The sequence below is a fragment of the Podarcis vaucheri genome, assembly GCF_965113315.1.
Source record: "Podarcis vaucheri genome assembly, chromosome: 17".
NCBI classification, from domain to species: Eukaryota; Metazoa; Chordata; class Lepidosauria; order Squamata; family Lacertidae; genus Podarcis; species Podarcis vaucheri.
Window position 1 is genome coordinate 34,433,076 of NC_138755.1, and position 16,529 is coordinate 34,449,604.

Genomic DNA, 16,529 nt, shown 5'->3' on the forward strand with positions numbered 1-16,529 from the left:
GCAGCAAACAAACGAACGAACCAAGTGCCAGAATGACAGAGAAAGCCAGGAAGCGGGCCCTTGAGTTGCTTGGGTGTTCCCTTTTTCCGCCGCCCCTCCGCGCTCCACTTCCCATTCACAAAGCCTGGGGCCGCCGCCAGGAGAACGCGCCTCCTCCCTTTCCCTCCCGCCCCTCCTCCTCCTCTATTATTATTATGAATGGAACGCGCGCAGAAGCTCCGGGGCCGCGTTCGATTCCTCCCATTGTGACGTCGCGCGTTCCATTCAAGGCGAGCGGAGGCAAGAATGGGGCCCGGCGGCGGGGAGAGGGAAAGCCGAGCCGGGAGGGCGGGGCGAGGGAGTAAAAGCGACCCTCCCACGCGCTCCGGAGGGCGCGCGGCCAGCACCGCCGTCGCCACCAGCGGCAGCAGCAGCTGCGCTTCCTTCTCCGCGGCCGCGCTAGGGCTGCGCGCAAGAGGAGCGCGCTAAGGCCCGTGTCCCGCAGCAGCAGCAGGAGGGAGAGGGAGGTTGCGCGGCGGCGCCGGCGGCGGCCATGGCGGAGCTGCGCGAGATGGAGTGCGTGGGGCTGCAGCGCCTCCTGCACGGCGGGGGCTCCGGCCAGGGCGGCAAGTGCCTCCTTTTGGACTGCAGGCCTTTCCTGGCGCACAGCGCGGGCCACATCCGCGGCGCGCTCAACGTGCGCTGCAACACCATCGTCCGGCGCAGGGCCAAGGGCTCCGTCAGCCTGGAGCAGATCCTGCCGGCCGACGACGAGGCGCGCGCCCGCCTCCGCTCGGGGCTCTACTCGGCCGTGGTGGTGTACGACGAGCGCAGCGGGCGGGCGGAGGCGCTGCGGGAGGACAGCACCGTGGCGCTGGTGGTGCGGGCGCTGCGCCGGGACGCGCAGCACGCCGACATCTGCCTGCTGAAAGGTGAGCGGGCACCTTCCCTAATTGGCTGAGGGGGTTTTATTTATGTTAAGTGGTGAATTAATAGGTTTAATTTCATAATGTGAAGACCTAAGGGTGTTAATGTTTAAATTTTACAAGAACTGTGGCTTGGAAAACCGTTAAAAGGATATGCAATGAAATCCAACCAAGGGGAAGCGAGGAAGTCACTTAACAATGTTAATAAGTGTAATTTTCAATAAGGCTATGATTTATGTTTGTTTGTCTTATGTGTTTGTTTGTTTATAATGTTGTGAAAACCAATAAAAAAAAATTGGTGGGAAAAGAAAGAAAGACCTCTGGGGAGAAGGAGTTGCGCGGACCCAGCCGAGGGCGCGCAAGGATGGGTCACGGCTGCTAACCAGAAGGTTGGTGGTTCGAGACCACCCAGGGGTGGCTGTGAGCCGGATTCCTGCATTGCAGGGGGTCGGACTAGATGACCCTTGGGGTCCCTTCCAACGCTACGATTCTGTGAATCGTGCCTGCGCACTTCTCTCTGACGCCCACGTTGCCCGGTCGTGTAGCATTCAGACGAGAGCACCTCTTAGGGCGATGCGTGTCTTCCACCACATGCGACTCCCATTTCAAGCCCTGAGAGTGGGAGCTTCCCGACCTGGCTTGAACCCCAGGAACAACACTCTTTCGTTAAGGTAGGGCTCAGATTGGCTCCCCAACCCTCGCCTACTCCCTTCCCTCACCGCCAAACTGCGCGGGCGATCCCTTCCCCATGCAGGCAGCTCCACCTAGTAGGAAGAGATTTCTTTCGGCAAGAGACAGCCTTGATTCTGTCCTGTGTGCAGCGCCGTGCACTCTGCGTGTGCCACGCATTAGTGGCGCAGGCTCCGTAACCGTGAGGTTTCACACCCATTTCTCCCTCCCTCAAATGTGCTTCTTAAATACTATGCAATACTCAGAAAAAGAGGGAGTTATTAGCACTCTCTTGCAACCTCCTTCACATCCGTCCCAGCCAGGGAGTGCGGGTAGCGGGAGTCTCTTTCACGGTCCCTCCTGGTGTGGTCTTTGGAAACAGTAGACTGAATTGTATCCGGAGATTGTTTCCTGCCCATCTGACCTGTCATCTGGGCTTTGTGTGTGTGTGCGTGCGCGTGTGCGTGCATGAAGGCTGCTAGTGACCTTTTGAACTGCAAAAGCTCTGGGTGGGTGGAAAGATCCTGGTTTATTGTCCCAGGAACGGCCTCTCCCTTCTCAGGACTTAGGAATGCATCCTCAAGGATAATAAAAAAAAAAGGAACAAAGCAACACACAGCCTTGATACCATGCCTGGGTATATGTATTCATGTGCCCTGGAAGGATATTTGCACCAGTTTCTGTAGAAAAATGGCACCAGCTCCTGAGAACGATGTAGAGGAAGCATTGCAAGCTAGTGGAGGATTTTTCTCATTTTGCAAACGTGCAAAGCTGCGTTTATAACCCTGGTCAGGGCCTAACCTTTTAACGGAGGCCGTGTTTTGAATTCCGCAAGGGCTGAGAAGCATCCATAGCTAGCAAAGGCTGTCTTTGGCTGATGAGTCTTTTGCCTCCTCTTCCTACAGCAGAGGGACCAGCTCATCTTCTCCCCTTGGGGCATCTCAGCTGTTCTCTCCCAGTTGCCTGTGCGTCCTGCCTTAGGGACCTCTGCTGCTTACTCACATGCGACATGCTTTGGGGACTAAGATGGATTTGCAGGCAGGAGCTATGCTGAAGCGCTGGTGATCTGGCCGCCTGGTGCCTATCCCTGACCTGTTCTGTCAGATACAGTGTGGTCCATTCAGCAGAATATTGTTGCCTTTTGACCAGGCCTTGGGCCCAGGTATTTCCTGGAAAGGTATGAGCCATGGTCTCTCTCTGTGTTTCAAGTCACTTTTGAGAGTGAGGTTGGCTCAGAAATAAACAAATACCTGGTTGTGATCTTAAGCCAGTGGTTTGCAAAGGTTGTGCTGAAGGTTGCTGCTCTGGCACAGTGGCATAGCGTGGGGGGTGCAGGGGGGCCCCGGCCGCACCGGGCGCAACATCTGGGGGTTAGGGTTAGGGGGCGCAAATCCACGGGTTAGGGGGCGCAAATTACTTGCCTTGCCCCGGGAGCTGACAACCCACACTACGCCACTGCTCTGGCAGTCTCAAAGAACAAGCAGTACATAGCTTCTTCTTTTCTGCCTACCCCATGATGCTTGAAAAAATTCTGACTACATCCTTATGGTCTAAATCAGGCATAGGCAAACTCTGGCCCTCCAGATGTTTTGGAACTACAACTCACATCATCCCTAGCTAACAGGACCAGTGGTCAGGGATGATGGGAATTGTAGTCGCAAAACATCTGGAGGGCCAGAGTTTGCCTATGCCGGGTCTAAATATTTCTGGAATTTAGTTGTTGCAGAAAAACCTAGCACGTAAGTTACAGGTCTGTGGAACAGGGAGAGCCACATAATTTCTATTCAGTATGGTGGGATTTTATTTCATATAGTTTCGTTTTAGATTTACATGTGTCTCGCCACGTGACATCTAGAGAAATATGGTTGTCATGATTTTCGATTGAGTGTTGCTATTTAATATGTTTAGGTTTGGTATGCAATGCTTTTAGTTGGAGACGTTATTGAACTTTTGCTCTTGTTTACCTGTCTCTGTGGTTCCATAATATGTAATTTGAAAATGAATAAAAAATACATGAAAAAGAAGATTCCGATTTAAAACTATGATGCCATATATCCAGATTATTGGTTTCTTTCGGGGCTTTCACTGCATCAACTTTTACTGCTGAAGAGGCAAGCTGCTGATCCGTTTTATATTTTAGCATTTAAAAATGATTAGTGGGCTTCAGCACGTGGTAAAACCAAACAAACCGAGATGTCTTGCGTTTTTCTCCAGTTGTTTTAATTGCTGTGTTGGGGACCGCCTCAGTGTATACTGGGGGCTAGTGGTGGTCCTAGATTGGGTAATTGAATGCTGAAATAGATTGGGTCAAACAAAATAACAAAAGACCCTTTGCAATTTAAATTGGGCTCAATGAGACATTTGGATTTTGAGTGAGTGCTGTGGGCACCACTCTCTCCTTCCCTCTCTTATCACCTCCCCTCCTCTCCCGGAAAACTCATGTTCACACACATAACACACATCTCTTTGCAATTTCAAGCGATCTTGGTAAATGTCGGATCTGGTAGCTTAATCTGAGTCGTGAAAAGCAGGAAGAACAGAGAGAGGAAGTGGGAAAGAAGGCCACTTTTCGGACTTCCTCTTTCAGCTCTATGTACTTTTCAAAGGAGAAAGAGATAACCACCTATCACCAAGTGGGGGGCTCTGAGACTTTGCTGGTGGGAGACTTTAAAGCTGCCCTTGTGTTCACAGATTCCCCATTGGCAACCCCAATTGGTTTGGTACAGAGGCAAAAAAACAATGCTGTCCAGGGTTGTAAAGACTGCAGAGAGAATAATTGGGTGCACTCTTCCCACCTTAGCTCAAATCTATACTGCCAGGTGCCATAAGAAAGCGGCAGAGATAGCGCAGGATAGTACGCACCCCGGAAATGATCTCTTTCAGCTTCTGCCTTCTGGAAGAAGGTATAGGGTTATAAAGGCCAGGACTAGCCGCCTGAGAAACAGTTTCTATGCAAATGCAATTCTGGTTCTAAACGCAGCATAAGGGGTCTCTATAGTATAGTGTATTTTAAAATGGGGTTTCAGAGTTTTTAGGGGGGGTTGAATGTTTTATGCAGTTTTTCAGTTTCATTGTTCTGCATGGGACAATGACAATAAAGATATTGTATATATTTAAGTGCAAAAACAAACTTGCCTGTTACGGCAAGTAACAATAAACCATATTCCAACAAATACAATGAATTATCACAATTTTTAGCCATGTTAGCGGCTGTTTCTGGGAATGATTCGCTTATTCAGTTTGCCTTTTGCTTTTATGCTTAAAAATTACGGTCAGACTAGAGTTACAAAAGTAGGGAAAGAGGTAGAAATAGAAATAAGTTGTATTATACAGAGACAAGGGACGCAGGTGGCGCTGTGGGTAAAAGCCTCAGCGCCTAGGGCTTGACGATCGAAAGGTCGGCGGTTCGAATCCCCGCGGCGGGGTGCGCTCCCGCTGCTCGGTCCCAGCGCCTGCCAACCTAGCAGTTCGAAAGCACCCCCGGGTGCAAGTAGATAAATAGGTACCGCTTACCAGCGGGAAGGTAAACGGCGTTCCGTGTGCTGCGCTGGCTCGCCAGATGCAGCTTTGTCACGCTGGCCACGTGACCCGGAAGTGTCTCCGGACAGCGCTGGCCCCCGGCCTCTTGAGTGAGATGGGCGCACAAACCCCAGAGTCTGTCAAGACTGGCCCGTTCGGGCAGGGGTACCTTTACCTTTATACAGAGACAAACAAAAGTCAGCTTTGAAAGGCATTTGTGCGGAGATTAATTTTTCAAGCATGATGGCTCCTTTGGATATTTGACCGTCAAGTAATAATCAGCGGACAATATTTGATCAGCCAAGTGACCAGTGTGCAAATCTCGGGTGATCATCCAGATCGCTGTTTACGTTTTGGTGTCTTAGGGCGATGGATTTGTCACTTAACCCGTGAATCAGCTGATGGACTGTTGCTCTCAAGCTCCATGGAATTCCTGTCTTTCTTTCCTTTGACTCAATAGGAAACAAAGTCTTACAGAGTGCACCATGTGCCGGCGATTGCTGGAAAATTGTGACACCACCATGAATGGGTGAAAAGTAATGGAAACGCTTGTGATTGCAACAGTCGTACGCAAGTGCAATTAAAACGTTTTGGGTGTTGATAAGGCCAAATCTGGGATAGATCAAGTGCAGAGTGGTTTGAAAATCCCCAAATATTTCAGAGTAATTTATATTAACAGCAGCACACAGAGGCCTGCCCCCACACTATTCATGCTTCACAGCGGTATAAAGTTTAAACTGAGTGTTCTCTCAACCGAAGCAGATAATTAAATGAGTCTTAAAAAATTTGATACACATCACAAGGAATGTATTTCAGCTTGTTCAGCTATCATTATCTGTAGTTTGGCAATGATGCTCTAGTGACAGGTCCCAATCTTAAATGCTGTCGTACATTTTGAAGCTAAGAATAAACCAAGAATCAACTGAGATTATTTTTTTAAAAAAATATATGGTTGCCACCCAGTTTAAAATCTTGGAAACTAGAGAGGTGCATGAATAAGAGTTTGAGTGGTTTCTTCAGAAACTTTGCATCTTGTGGGCTGGGACTAACAGCATTGGAAATACAGTAATGTTCAAATTTGCACAGTTCACATAATTTATTCAGGACACTGAAATTGGTTCAGCTTGCCTGGGTACAGAATTTGATCTTTAAGTATGCAGCAGTACACACAACCCTGTTTAAAGCCCAAGTTAAAGGGCTTTTTTTTTTTTTAATTGGAGGGTAGTAAATGGAGCAAATAGAGTCTCTTGTTAAGGGACGCGGGTGGTGCTGTGGGTTAAACCACAGAGCCTAGGACTTGCCGATCAGAAGGTCTGCGGTTCAAATCCCCGCGACGGGGTGAGCTCCCGTTGCTCGGTCCCAGCTCCTGCCAACCTAACAGTTCGAAAGCACATCAAAGTGCAAGTAGATAAATAGGTACCGCTCCGGCGGGAAGGTAAACGGCGTTTCCGTGCGCTGCTCTGGTTCGCCAGAAGCGGCTTAGTCATGCTGGTCACATAACCCGGAAGCTGTATGCTGGCTCCCTCGGCCAATAAAGCGAGATGAGCGCCGCAACCCCAGAGTTGGCCACGACTGGACCTAATGGTCAGGGGTCCCTTTACCTTTAGAGTCTCTTGAACATCTTATTGAATAAATCTTCCTTACTCAGGCTGGTGCATTTTGTTTGTTACTTGGTTAGCCAGTTCAACAGTCACACAAAGTACTTCTGTTTCCAGTCATGCGATCCTTTGTATGTTTGGTACCTAGTTAGATCACCCTTGGAGAGTCATCCCTCTCTCTCCCCCCCCCCCAATTTATATTTAATTTAAAAATTCAGTGGAGAAATAAAACGAAGGGGGAAAACCAAAAAGAAAAAAGTGCTTGCAGCTGATAACAATACAATAAATGGGTATATAAGTAGTAGGACTATTCCAAGGAATGTAAAATTATTAACAAGTCATGCTAATTTTTATAAATGCATTCCAAATATCATTATATTTATCCATACACAATCTGCATCTAAAAGCAATCTTGTTTGTATGTTGAGAGAGTTATCGTATCTTCTCTCCGTTGATCAAAGGAGACCGTAGTATTATCTCCAATGAATCGATATCAGTCTTTTGGCTGCTGTCAAACCTCCCTTTGTTGGTAGGTGGTTTAGGATAATACTACCTTCGGAGAATCGTGTTCATGAGAGTCATGAGACCACTGGATTGCTGTTCTCTACACAGAAAGGTTCGTGTAACCCAAGTACTGAGTGCGCTCATTTGCATGCAGAATGCCAAGCAAGAAATTGATGGTTAGGTTTTGCATGGCGAGGCCCTGAACACCACCCCATGTCTTTGATAATGAAACATACAGACACCAATATTTTGGGTTAATGGGATAAATAAGGCCACAGGTTTATTGGTTACAGATGTGAGTGGTATTGGCTTAGGCACTGGAACTGAACTGGCTATATCTGACTCCCGCCCATCATGCAGTTAGTCTCCTAAGTGTCAACCATCAGTAGCGGGAGCGCTGTTGATGTACATCAACTGCGAGCTCCCCCAGGGTCCCCGATGGGGTCGTGGCATGGCCCTAGCCCATACCCGGGCTTCGGACAGGATCCACACCCCTGAATCCCTTTAAGGGAATACCCTTAAAGAGGAGGGGGAGGTGAAGGACACAACCTCCCCTCCCATCAACCAGGTTTACCAATGCCTAACCGCCAAACACGGTTGACGCGGGTGGCACTGTGGGTTAAACCACAGAGCCTAGGACTTGCTGATCAGAAGGTCGGCGGTTTGAATCCCCGTAACGGGGTGAGCTCCCGTTGCTCGGTCCCTGCTCCTGCCCACCTTGCCCACCCTGCCCACTTTGCAGTTTGAAAGCACGTCAAAGTGCAAGTAGATAAATAGGTACCGCTCTGGCGGGAAGGTAAACGACGTTTCCGTGCGCTGCTCTGGTTTGCCAGAAGTGGCTTAGTCATGCTGGCCACATGACCCGGAAGCTGGCTCCCTTGGCCAGTAAAGCGAGATGAGTGTCACAACCCCAGAGTCGGCCACGACTGGACCTAATGGTCAGGGGTCCCTTTACCTTTAACCACCAAACCTTACAAAGTTGTGACGATTGCTACAAGGCAGGAGAAAACCACATGGCTGGTGCCAATTTGCCAAGTGGGAAAATTCCTACTGGGCCCCCTCAACCGGCGACCAACCGTAGTCCGTATCAAGGCCAAGATGGCGAACACACGAAAATAGGGCGGGAGATCCGATGCAGGAGCCTTGTGGACGTTTAAATCCGGTAAGCCACGCCCCACGGTCGACCCAATTGGTCGGCTGTGGGGTGTGATATGGGCGGCATCGCCACGCCCCCCGCTGTACATGGGGACTGCTCGTGGCCAGTCTGCAACTCTGGCCCCTTGGGAAGGTGAGCGGTTTTCCCAGAACAAAGTTTCTGATCTTTGTGGGAACGAAGGATGTTGAGGGCTTGGTAAAAGAGGAATGCATGAAATGTGGAGACAGACAGGAAGAAGACATTTCTATGGTAGAAGTATTGAGGGCCAAGGGCTGCAAGAAAGGTGGAAGTGTTGAATGGAAAGAAAGAAACAACAACAATCTTTATTACGGTCCAGAGACCCAACCAATCATTACAAAGCAACACACAATTCATACAGCCTACCTCCAGGTTAAACAAGCATTTTGTTCTGAATATAGGGATCATTGGTTCTCGTTGAATGGAATTTGCAGGATTCTTTGGAGTGTGTTGGTTGGATCCAGTTCCCCAACCCTCCACACCAATAGTGGGAGGTGTGTTGGAGCAAGGGAGACCAGGACATCTTTTGAATGGGACCTCAATGTTTTTAAAGGGGGGGGGGAGACTTCAAACAATGATTTGGGAACCCCCAAATTTGGATAGGGAGTGTGTGTCTGTGTGTGCAATATTTGTTTTCAACAATGAAGCTTAAAGCAGTTTACAGAATGAAAATTTTAAATGCCTATTAAAAATAAATAAAACTTCAGAACATAGAAAAACAAATGAGCAAAAGGGAAGTCCCTGAAGGAAAAAGTGTAGATACTTGAAAGGGCCTTGTGTGGTTTGTGAGTCAGCTGAATGCAGCATACCAGCCAGAGAGGACCCTGATAAGTGCAGTGTTTCTACCTGTTTGATATGGCAAGAATAGAGAGATTCCGCAGCACTCCATCCGTCAGGCTACGCAGCTCTTGTGATACTGGGCTGATGAGCTCATGAAGTCACATATCGTGACTGTCTTGCACTGTGATCGAAGTGGGACTTCTGCCCCTGCTCCAAAAATATCCAGGGGTGATACTAATCAAGGAATGTGAGCATTTTTGCCCCAGGGCTAGGTTTGTGAGTGCGCTAAAAAGGTTTGGATTGACAGATGGCGAGTTGGCATGCTAGCCAGCCAGCTTTTGTGCTTGTCACTGAGCCCCATTGCCTTCCTCAAGTCCTCTGGCAGCTGCAGAGACTCTGAAAATGGGTGAGTGAGACAATGGCCTCCCTCCTCCCAAGTTCTCTTGCATGCTGCTTCTTCTTCTTTGGCAATCACAGGTAGCCGATTGGGAAAGAAGGAATTAGCAACAGCAACCAGAACGGAATTTTACTTTTGACTATAGAGTGGTACCTCAGGTTAAGTACTTAATTTGTTCTGGAGGTCCGTTCTTAACCTGAAACTGTTCTTAACCTAAAGCACCACTTTAGCTAATGGGGCCTCCCGCTACCGCCATGCAATTTCTGTTCTCATCCTGAGGTAAAGTTCTTAACCCGAGGCACTATTTCTGGGCTAGTGGAGTCTGTAACCTGAAGCATCTGTAACCTGAAGCATCTGTAACCCGAGGTACCACTGTATTACCAACACACTCTTTCGACAAAAAATAAAATAAAACATAGTCGAACCACGGGCACCTTTTAGACTATGTCTTTGTCCAAGCTAAAGATCGCTGTGATGTGGTCCTTACCAGAGCTATTATGAGTGCCAATGACTGCTGAGCACATTAATGCGTTCCACGGCGGCTATTAAGGTCTTGCATGCACCATAGAACTGAGGCCAAATTCATGCAGGGCTTTGGGGACAAAGCAACAACCAACAAACCTATGGTCACGTAAAGCATACTCCATAAACACATGAGACGTAACCGGCTGTGTTCTTGGATAAATAAGATATACGATTCATAGTATCAAATTGTAAATTTCAACAGAAGTAACTCATAAAGTTCAGCCAACGAGCAGAGCAGAAGGCCCAGTGGATCAGATCATTCTATAGTCAGTTCATTTGGGGACAAGCAGGAGTGACACGAGGGGCTATCACTGCTTTTTTCTCTTCTTCAGATCCAAAGCAAGGTCTTCCTGTGCTCTCTGCATGTGCTGGAGAAGACACCCAGCGCATAAATTCCTCCCGCCCCAAGTTAACTTCCCGTTTGCAGTAAAACGCCATGTGTTGGGCCAAGGGGGCGGACTGGGCCGCTCCATGTGCCATTCCAAAAGGGGGAGGGACAAAATGCCGACCCCCTGATCAGCGGCACCCCGGGGCACGCGCTGTTCACCGTGCACCCACCAGACAGCGCACCACGCCCCCTGGGACGTGCGCCATGCCCCCTGGGATGAGTGCCGGTCCAGGTACCGGAGCAGGTTGCTTTGACTATGGGGCCAAGCCCTTTGAATGCAGCAGGATCAGTCCCCAGAGGGGAGAGAGGAGCTGTTGGCCACCTGGCAGCTGGATTTGTGGGCCTCTCAGCAGGTGAACTGTGGATGTCGAGAAAACAGCACTTTTTGTTAAAAGATGGATAGCGTTCGAGACCTCAGCGATAAGCAGCCTGGTCGGTGGGAAACTGTGAAGCCATCCGTAGTAAATAGAGCCTGGACAATATTTGAAAATGCAACATTGGATTCAGTGTTAGAAATTAGCCAGGTGCCAGGCGCGTTTTGCGACTGCCATGGGTCCCATTGCAAGCGCGTGGAGATCTCTGGCATCTCCATCTCCTCCTGCTTTCTTAAGCAGGTAAGCAGAAGAGGTTATTTATTGCATTTATAGGCAACCTTTTCCTCCAGGAAGTACATGGTTCACCCACCTCCTCAGTTAAGCCCTACAACCACCCTGCGAGGAAGGTTAAGAGGCTGCGATTGGCGCAAGGTCACCCAATGAGCTTCACGACCGATTGGGGGTTTGAACCCTGATCTCCCAGGTCCAACACTCTTAACGCTGTGATGTTGCTTATCTTTCAGGCGGCTATGAGAGGTTTCACTCGGAATATCCGGAATTCTGTGCAAAGACAAAATCTCCGACTGCTGCGTCCGTTGTGGCGACTGCAGAGTACCTTGAGCACAGCTGCAGCTCCTGTGGGACACCGCAACACGATCAGGTTGGCTTTCCGGGGCTTATATCCGTTTAAACCCTCGTTCTTGTCAGAGACCCTTGTCTGAATTGGCAATATGAATTCAGTCTCCTGGTTGGTGTATTATCCGTCTGTCCTTAAAACAACAGAGGTCTGGTTTTGCACTTTGAACAGGATCTCCGAGCCCTGGAGAATATGTTCTCCATCGGAATATTTTAGATGTGGCGAAATGGCCTGGCCTAATTTGGATAGTGGGGACGCGGGTGGCGCTGTGGGTTAAACCAGAGCCTAGGACTTGCCGATCAGAAGGTTGGCAGTTCGAATCCCCGTGACGGGGTGAGCTCCCACTGTTTGATCCCTGCTCCTGCCAACCTAGCAGTTCAAAAGCATGTCAAAGTGCAAGTAGATAAATAGGTACCGCTCTGGCAGGAAGGTAAACAGTGTTTCCGTGCGCTGCTCTGGTTCGCCAGAAGCGGCTTAGTCATGCTGGCCACATGACCCGGAAGCTGTCTGCAGACAAACGCCGGCTCCCTTGGCCAATAAAGCGAGATGAGCGCCGCAACCCCAGAGTCGGTCACGACTGGACCTAATGGTCAGGGGTCCCTTTACCATACTAATTTGGATAGTATAAGAACATGGATCAGGCCCATGCAGTCCAGCCCCCGGTTCTCACAGTGGCCAGTTGGATGCCAGTGAGAAACCAGCAAGCAGTAGGGAATGCCTACGGGTGGCATGCCTACGGATTTTCCTCCTCTAAAAACTATGTGCGTGTTATGGTCGGGTGCGTATTATAGAGCGAAAAATACGGTAACTTATTTTCCTGACTTCCTCACGCCTCCCTTTTTTGTATTCCTTTTAAGAATTGGTTCAGCAAATTCATATCTGTCAGAGTTGCTCCCCGATCCTAGCTCACAGAGGATCACGCTAGCCAGCGATCATTAAGTAAAGTCTTTATTGAGTTACAGTTTCCATTCTCAAGCTGCTGCGTGCAACTCTACGTCTTATGTCTAGATCGGCGAAGCTCCGTCTGAGTCTCCGCCCCTTGTGCACCAACTTAATATCCTAGCCCTGCTCCACCTTTTCCGCCTGACTGTTCTCCTCTGGGTCCCTCTGCCCCCCGGGGTCTCCTCCCTCCGGGACTCCTCCGACGCCGACCCCCCGGACCCTTCTGTCTCCTTGCGCCGGGCTTTAGGACCTGGCTCCCTCTCCGGGCTGCCTACTGCGTCACTTTCCTGTGCATTTGAACTTGGCGCGCGCGCCCAACCTTCCACTTTCCGTCTGACCGTTTCTTCGCTCCCTGATGGAGGTGTGGCCACTCCTGACTCGTGCCCTCCCTCCTGTTGTGAGCTGCCAGCACTTGATCCCTGGCTCCCTTCCTCTTCCCTGCTCTCTGGCGGTGACGCTGGTCCCGATCTCCAACTGCTCCCCTCTGAGTCCCCTCTGGCTTTATCTTCCTGGGGTGTCCCCCTAGGCTCCCCCCTTGCCCTGGCCACTGGTGCTCCTTTCTGTGAATCTTCTGATTCACTGGAAAGACTCGGAGATCTCGGGTCGTCGTCATCACTCATCTTTTCTTCTGCGTCCTCCCCCTCGCTCTCTGTTTCCTCCCTTGCCCTTGCCTCTGCTCCTGAACCCCTGACAATATCCTATTTAGTTTATCTATTATCAATCCCATCTTACATTTTACCTTGTTGCTAGAACCCCTTCAATTCATTTCAATGTCATCAGCATTCAAAAATTTTACAGGTACACTGTTTGGATGCAGTGGCTCCTAGTCTAGCCATGGAGCCATAAGGTTGCATCCAGCCAACCATGTTATACTTGGCGTAGACCTGCTATAATTAGGGAGCCTACGTTAGTCATGTCCATTAATTTCTAGCTCCCGAGGGTGACTAACGTGGGAGACAGTCAATAGCGATTGTTATTTCTTGTGTGGGTGTTACTGTCATGCTGGCTGACACACAGTCGTAATTCAAGAGTGCATGGTGTAGGGATTTGAACTTGGTGGCCTTCCTTTGCTTAGGAGTAGAGCAGGGATAGTCTAGCCAACACCCTCCAGATATTGTAGGTTACACCTCTCATCAGCTCCAGCCAGCATCCCCAGTCGTCAAGGACAGATGATGGGAAATGCAGTTCACAACATCTGGAGATCTTTGGAGTGGAATCTCCCAGGCCTTCCGGAACTAAAATTTTGTGGAAATGAACAAAGAACCTGCAAGTGTAGTTGCATGAATCGAAAGGGCTAGGTTTTATTAGGAGAGTTCAGATTTTCAATGAAGAGCGATGTTAAAAAGTTTCAGAATGCACAGCTTGGCAAAACTATTATTGTGACTCTAAAGCCAGTTAACCTTGCTGCAGGCGTGCTGTCAGCAAGTGACACAGAGTCTTGTTTGGGATAGCGGCATAATGCTCTCAAGAGAGACATATGCCCAAGATCTGATTAGAAATTGTGCGCTCACCATTACTCAGCAAGCTAAATTGCATCACTAACTGCAATTCAGAGTGATATTCCTGCTGCACCCTTTTCGTTTTGTGTTTTTGCTCAGTCACCTTAAGCCTACAGAATATATAACACCACATGGTATAGCCAACTCCATTTCAAACCAGGCCCTCCACAGGTTTGAGGGGGAAAGCTGGGGTCCCACAGCTTTAAGATCAGAAAGCTTCAAACGTAATGCTATTGTGAATCTCTGGCGACGATTGAGAATCACTAGAGAATTGTGAATGGGGACAGCTGCTTATTTGTCCCTGTTGTGAGTCCAGTAATGTTACTGGCATTCGCCAGCTGTGTTTTGTGGAGCTCATGAATTCTGTGAGCATCACGCATCTGTGCCTGTTCCTTTTCCTGTTGGGACTTCTCTTCTCCTTCTCTCAGTCATAGTGATCCCTCTCTTTTCTCCTTTCTTGCTTCCCCTTCCGGAGAGCAGGGTGGCCCCGTGGAAATCCTTCCGTTCCTCTTCCTTGGCAGCGCACATCACGCCGCCCGGAGAGACATGCTGGACGCCTTGAGGATTACCGCCTTGTTAAATGTTTCCTCGGACTGCCCAAACCACTTTGAAGGACATTTTCAATACAAATGCATCCCAGTGGAAGACAACCACAAAACCGACATCAGTTCCTGGTTCATGGAAGCGATTGAATACATAGGTACGTTCATCTTGGCAGGTTGGGTGGGTGAGGCAGAGATAGTGGGACACAGGCTTCAAAACCAAAGCTTGTGGGTCCAGCTCCAAACGGTGGAGGAAATGTTCAGGTCTCTAGCTACTAGAGTAAACTAGAGTAAATTTACGGACTATTTGAAAAATAATTGTGATGAACAGATTACGGTAGTAGGTTTGCAAGAAGTTTAGTAAGGTGAATTATTTGAAATATTGCAAAAAAAAGACAATGAGGAGAATTATTAGTTAAAGATAATTAAAGGTAATACGAAATTAAGAAATGCATAAGAAGTGATGAGAACGGAAAATCATCAGAGATGTTGACGGAAGTCCAAAGAAAACATTGTATGAGAAGTTTTGTTGTATGAATGATAATTACAGTGGTACCTCAGGTTAAGTACTGAATTCGTTTCGGAGGTCTGTACTTAACCTGAAGCACCACTTTAGCTAATGGGGCCTCCCGCTGCTGCTGCGCCGCCGGAGCACGATTTCTGTTCTCATCCTGAAGCAAAGTTCTTAACCTGAGGTAATATTTCTGGGTTAGTGGAGTCTGTGACCTGAAGCGTATGAAACCTATTCTGACCTTTCTGCTTTGCTCCCCCCAGACTCCGTGAAGGCCTGTCACGGCCGCGTCCTAGTGCACTGCCAAGCTGGCATTTCCCGATCAGCGACCATCTGCCTGGCCTACCTGATCATGAAGAAGCGGGTGAAGCTGGAGGAAGCCTTTGAGTTTGTCAAGCAGCGCCGGAGTATCATCTCCCCCAACTTCAGCTTCATGGGACAGCTCCTCCAGTTCGAGTCCCAGGTTCTGGCTACGTCGTGCGCCGCCGAGGCCGCCAGCCCGTCGGGGACGCTGAGGGAAAGGGGGAAGAGCTCCTCCACGCCCACCTCCCAGTTCGTCTTCAGTTTCCCGGTCTCGGTGGCTGTGCACTCCACTGCCGGCAGCCTCCCGTACCTGCACAGCCCCATCACCACTTCTCCCACTTGCTAGAGGAGGCCTCTGTGGGTTGTGCCCGGGGGTGACCCAAGGACAGAAAGCCGGGCAGCCCCGTTGGCCACCGATCATGGCAATAACGTACTCTGCCCACCCAGCAGCCAATCAGAGTCCACCCAGAGACAGAGCAATAACAGCTACCCTTGCAGCTGAAATATTCGGGTGGGGAGAGGGATGCGGCTGCAGCATGTCTTTTTGTGGCAAGATGACTTACCTCATTTTTTAAAGTATATATATAATATATAAAAACGTTTGAAATTGTGAAATCGTCACGTTCTGGTGTGTGGGGAAGAGTGAGGGAGACGCACGCCCTGAGACAGGTGGAGGGAGCTCACTGTGTTGCCAATGTTCCTCTTGGTGTTTTTCCCCACTGGTTCCTGATGCGTATAGGAGGCCTACAGCATGGGGTTTGAGGCCACAGCTTTTCAAAGTGCCTGGTTTTTGGTTGCTGCTGCTATTATTTCTTATTATTATTTATTAAGAGGCCCAGGGTGGTTTTGAAGTAGGAGAAAGGGGTGACTATTACCTCACAAAGCCTTTCTTGGATTCCACCGAAGCAGCTCTGTGTAAAAATAATCGGATCGAAAATGGCTTCTGTTTTGGCCAAGAGTAACAAACACACTTGTTTAGGAAATGTTGGTGTGGAGCTGGAATCCACCATATTCAGTGTGGAATTTCCTCATGGTTGGCACTTTCAGTTACTTGCCTAAGCAGTGCCCTTCCTGCATGCATTGGAAGGGAAATGACTTAACCCCTGGTTTGGATTTTGGGCGCCCTGTTTATATGGACCGCTCTCTGTGGTTCTAGAGAGGAATAAGCTACCAGCTGTGGCAAACCTGGTCCCTCCAGATGTTGGACTTCACTCCCCATCATCCCCAGCCATGTGGCCGATAGTTGGGGATGATGGGAGTTATAGTTCAGCAACACCTGGAGAGTGCCAACTTGGTGAAGGCTCAGCTAGCTTATGTAGCCT

At 49.2% G+C, this 16,529-nt stretch overlaps 1 protein-coding gene across 1 annotated transcript; it reads left to right on the forward strand.

Annotated features, from left to right (window-relative positions):
- Positions 1-253: 253 nt before the first annotated feature.
- On the forward strand, positions 254-15,822 carry DUSP4 (dual specificity phosphatase 4). Its single transcript, XM_082205093.1, has 4 exons — positions 254-911; positions 11,298-11,434; positions 14,332-14,551; positions 15,168-15,822. Exons 1-4 carry the CDS (start codon positions 533-535, stop codon positions 15,551-15,553), a joined length of 1,122 nt encoding a protein of 373 aa, XP_082061219.1. The 5' UTR covers positions 254-532; the 3' UTR covers positions 15,554-15,822.
- The last annotated feature ends 707 nt before the right edge of the window (positions 15,823-16,529 follow it).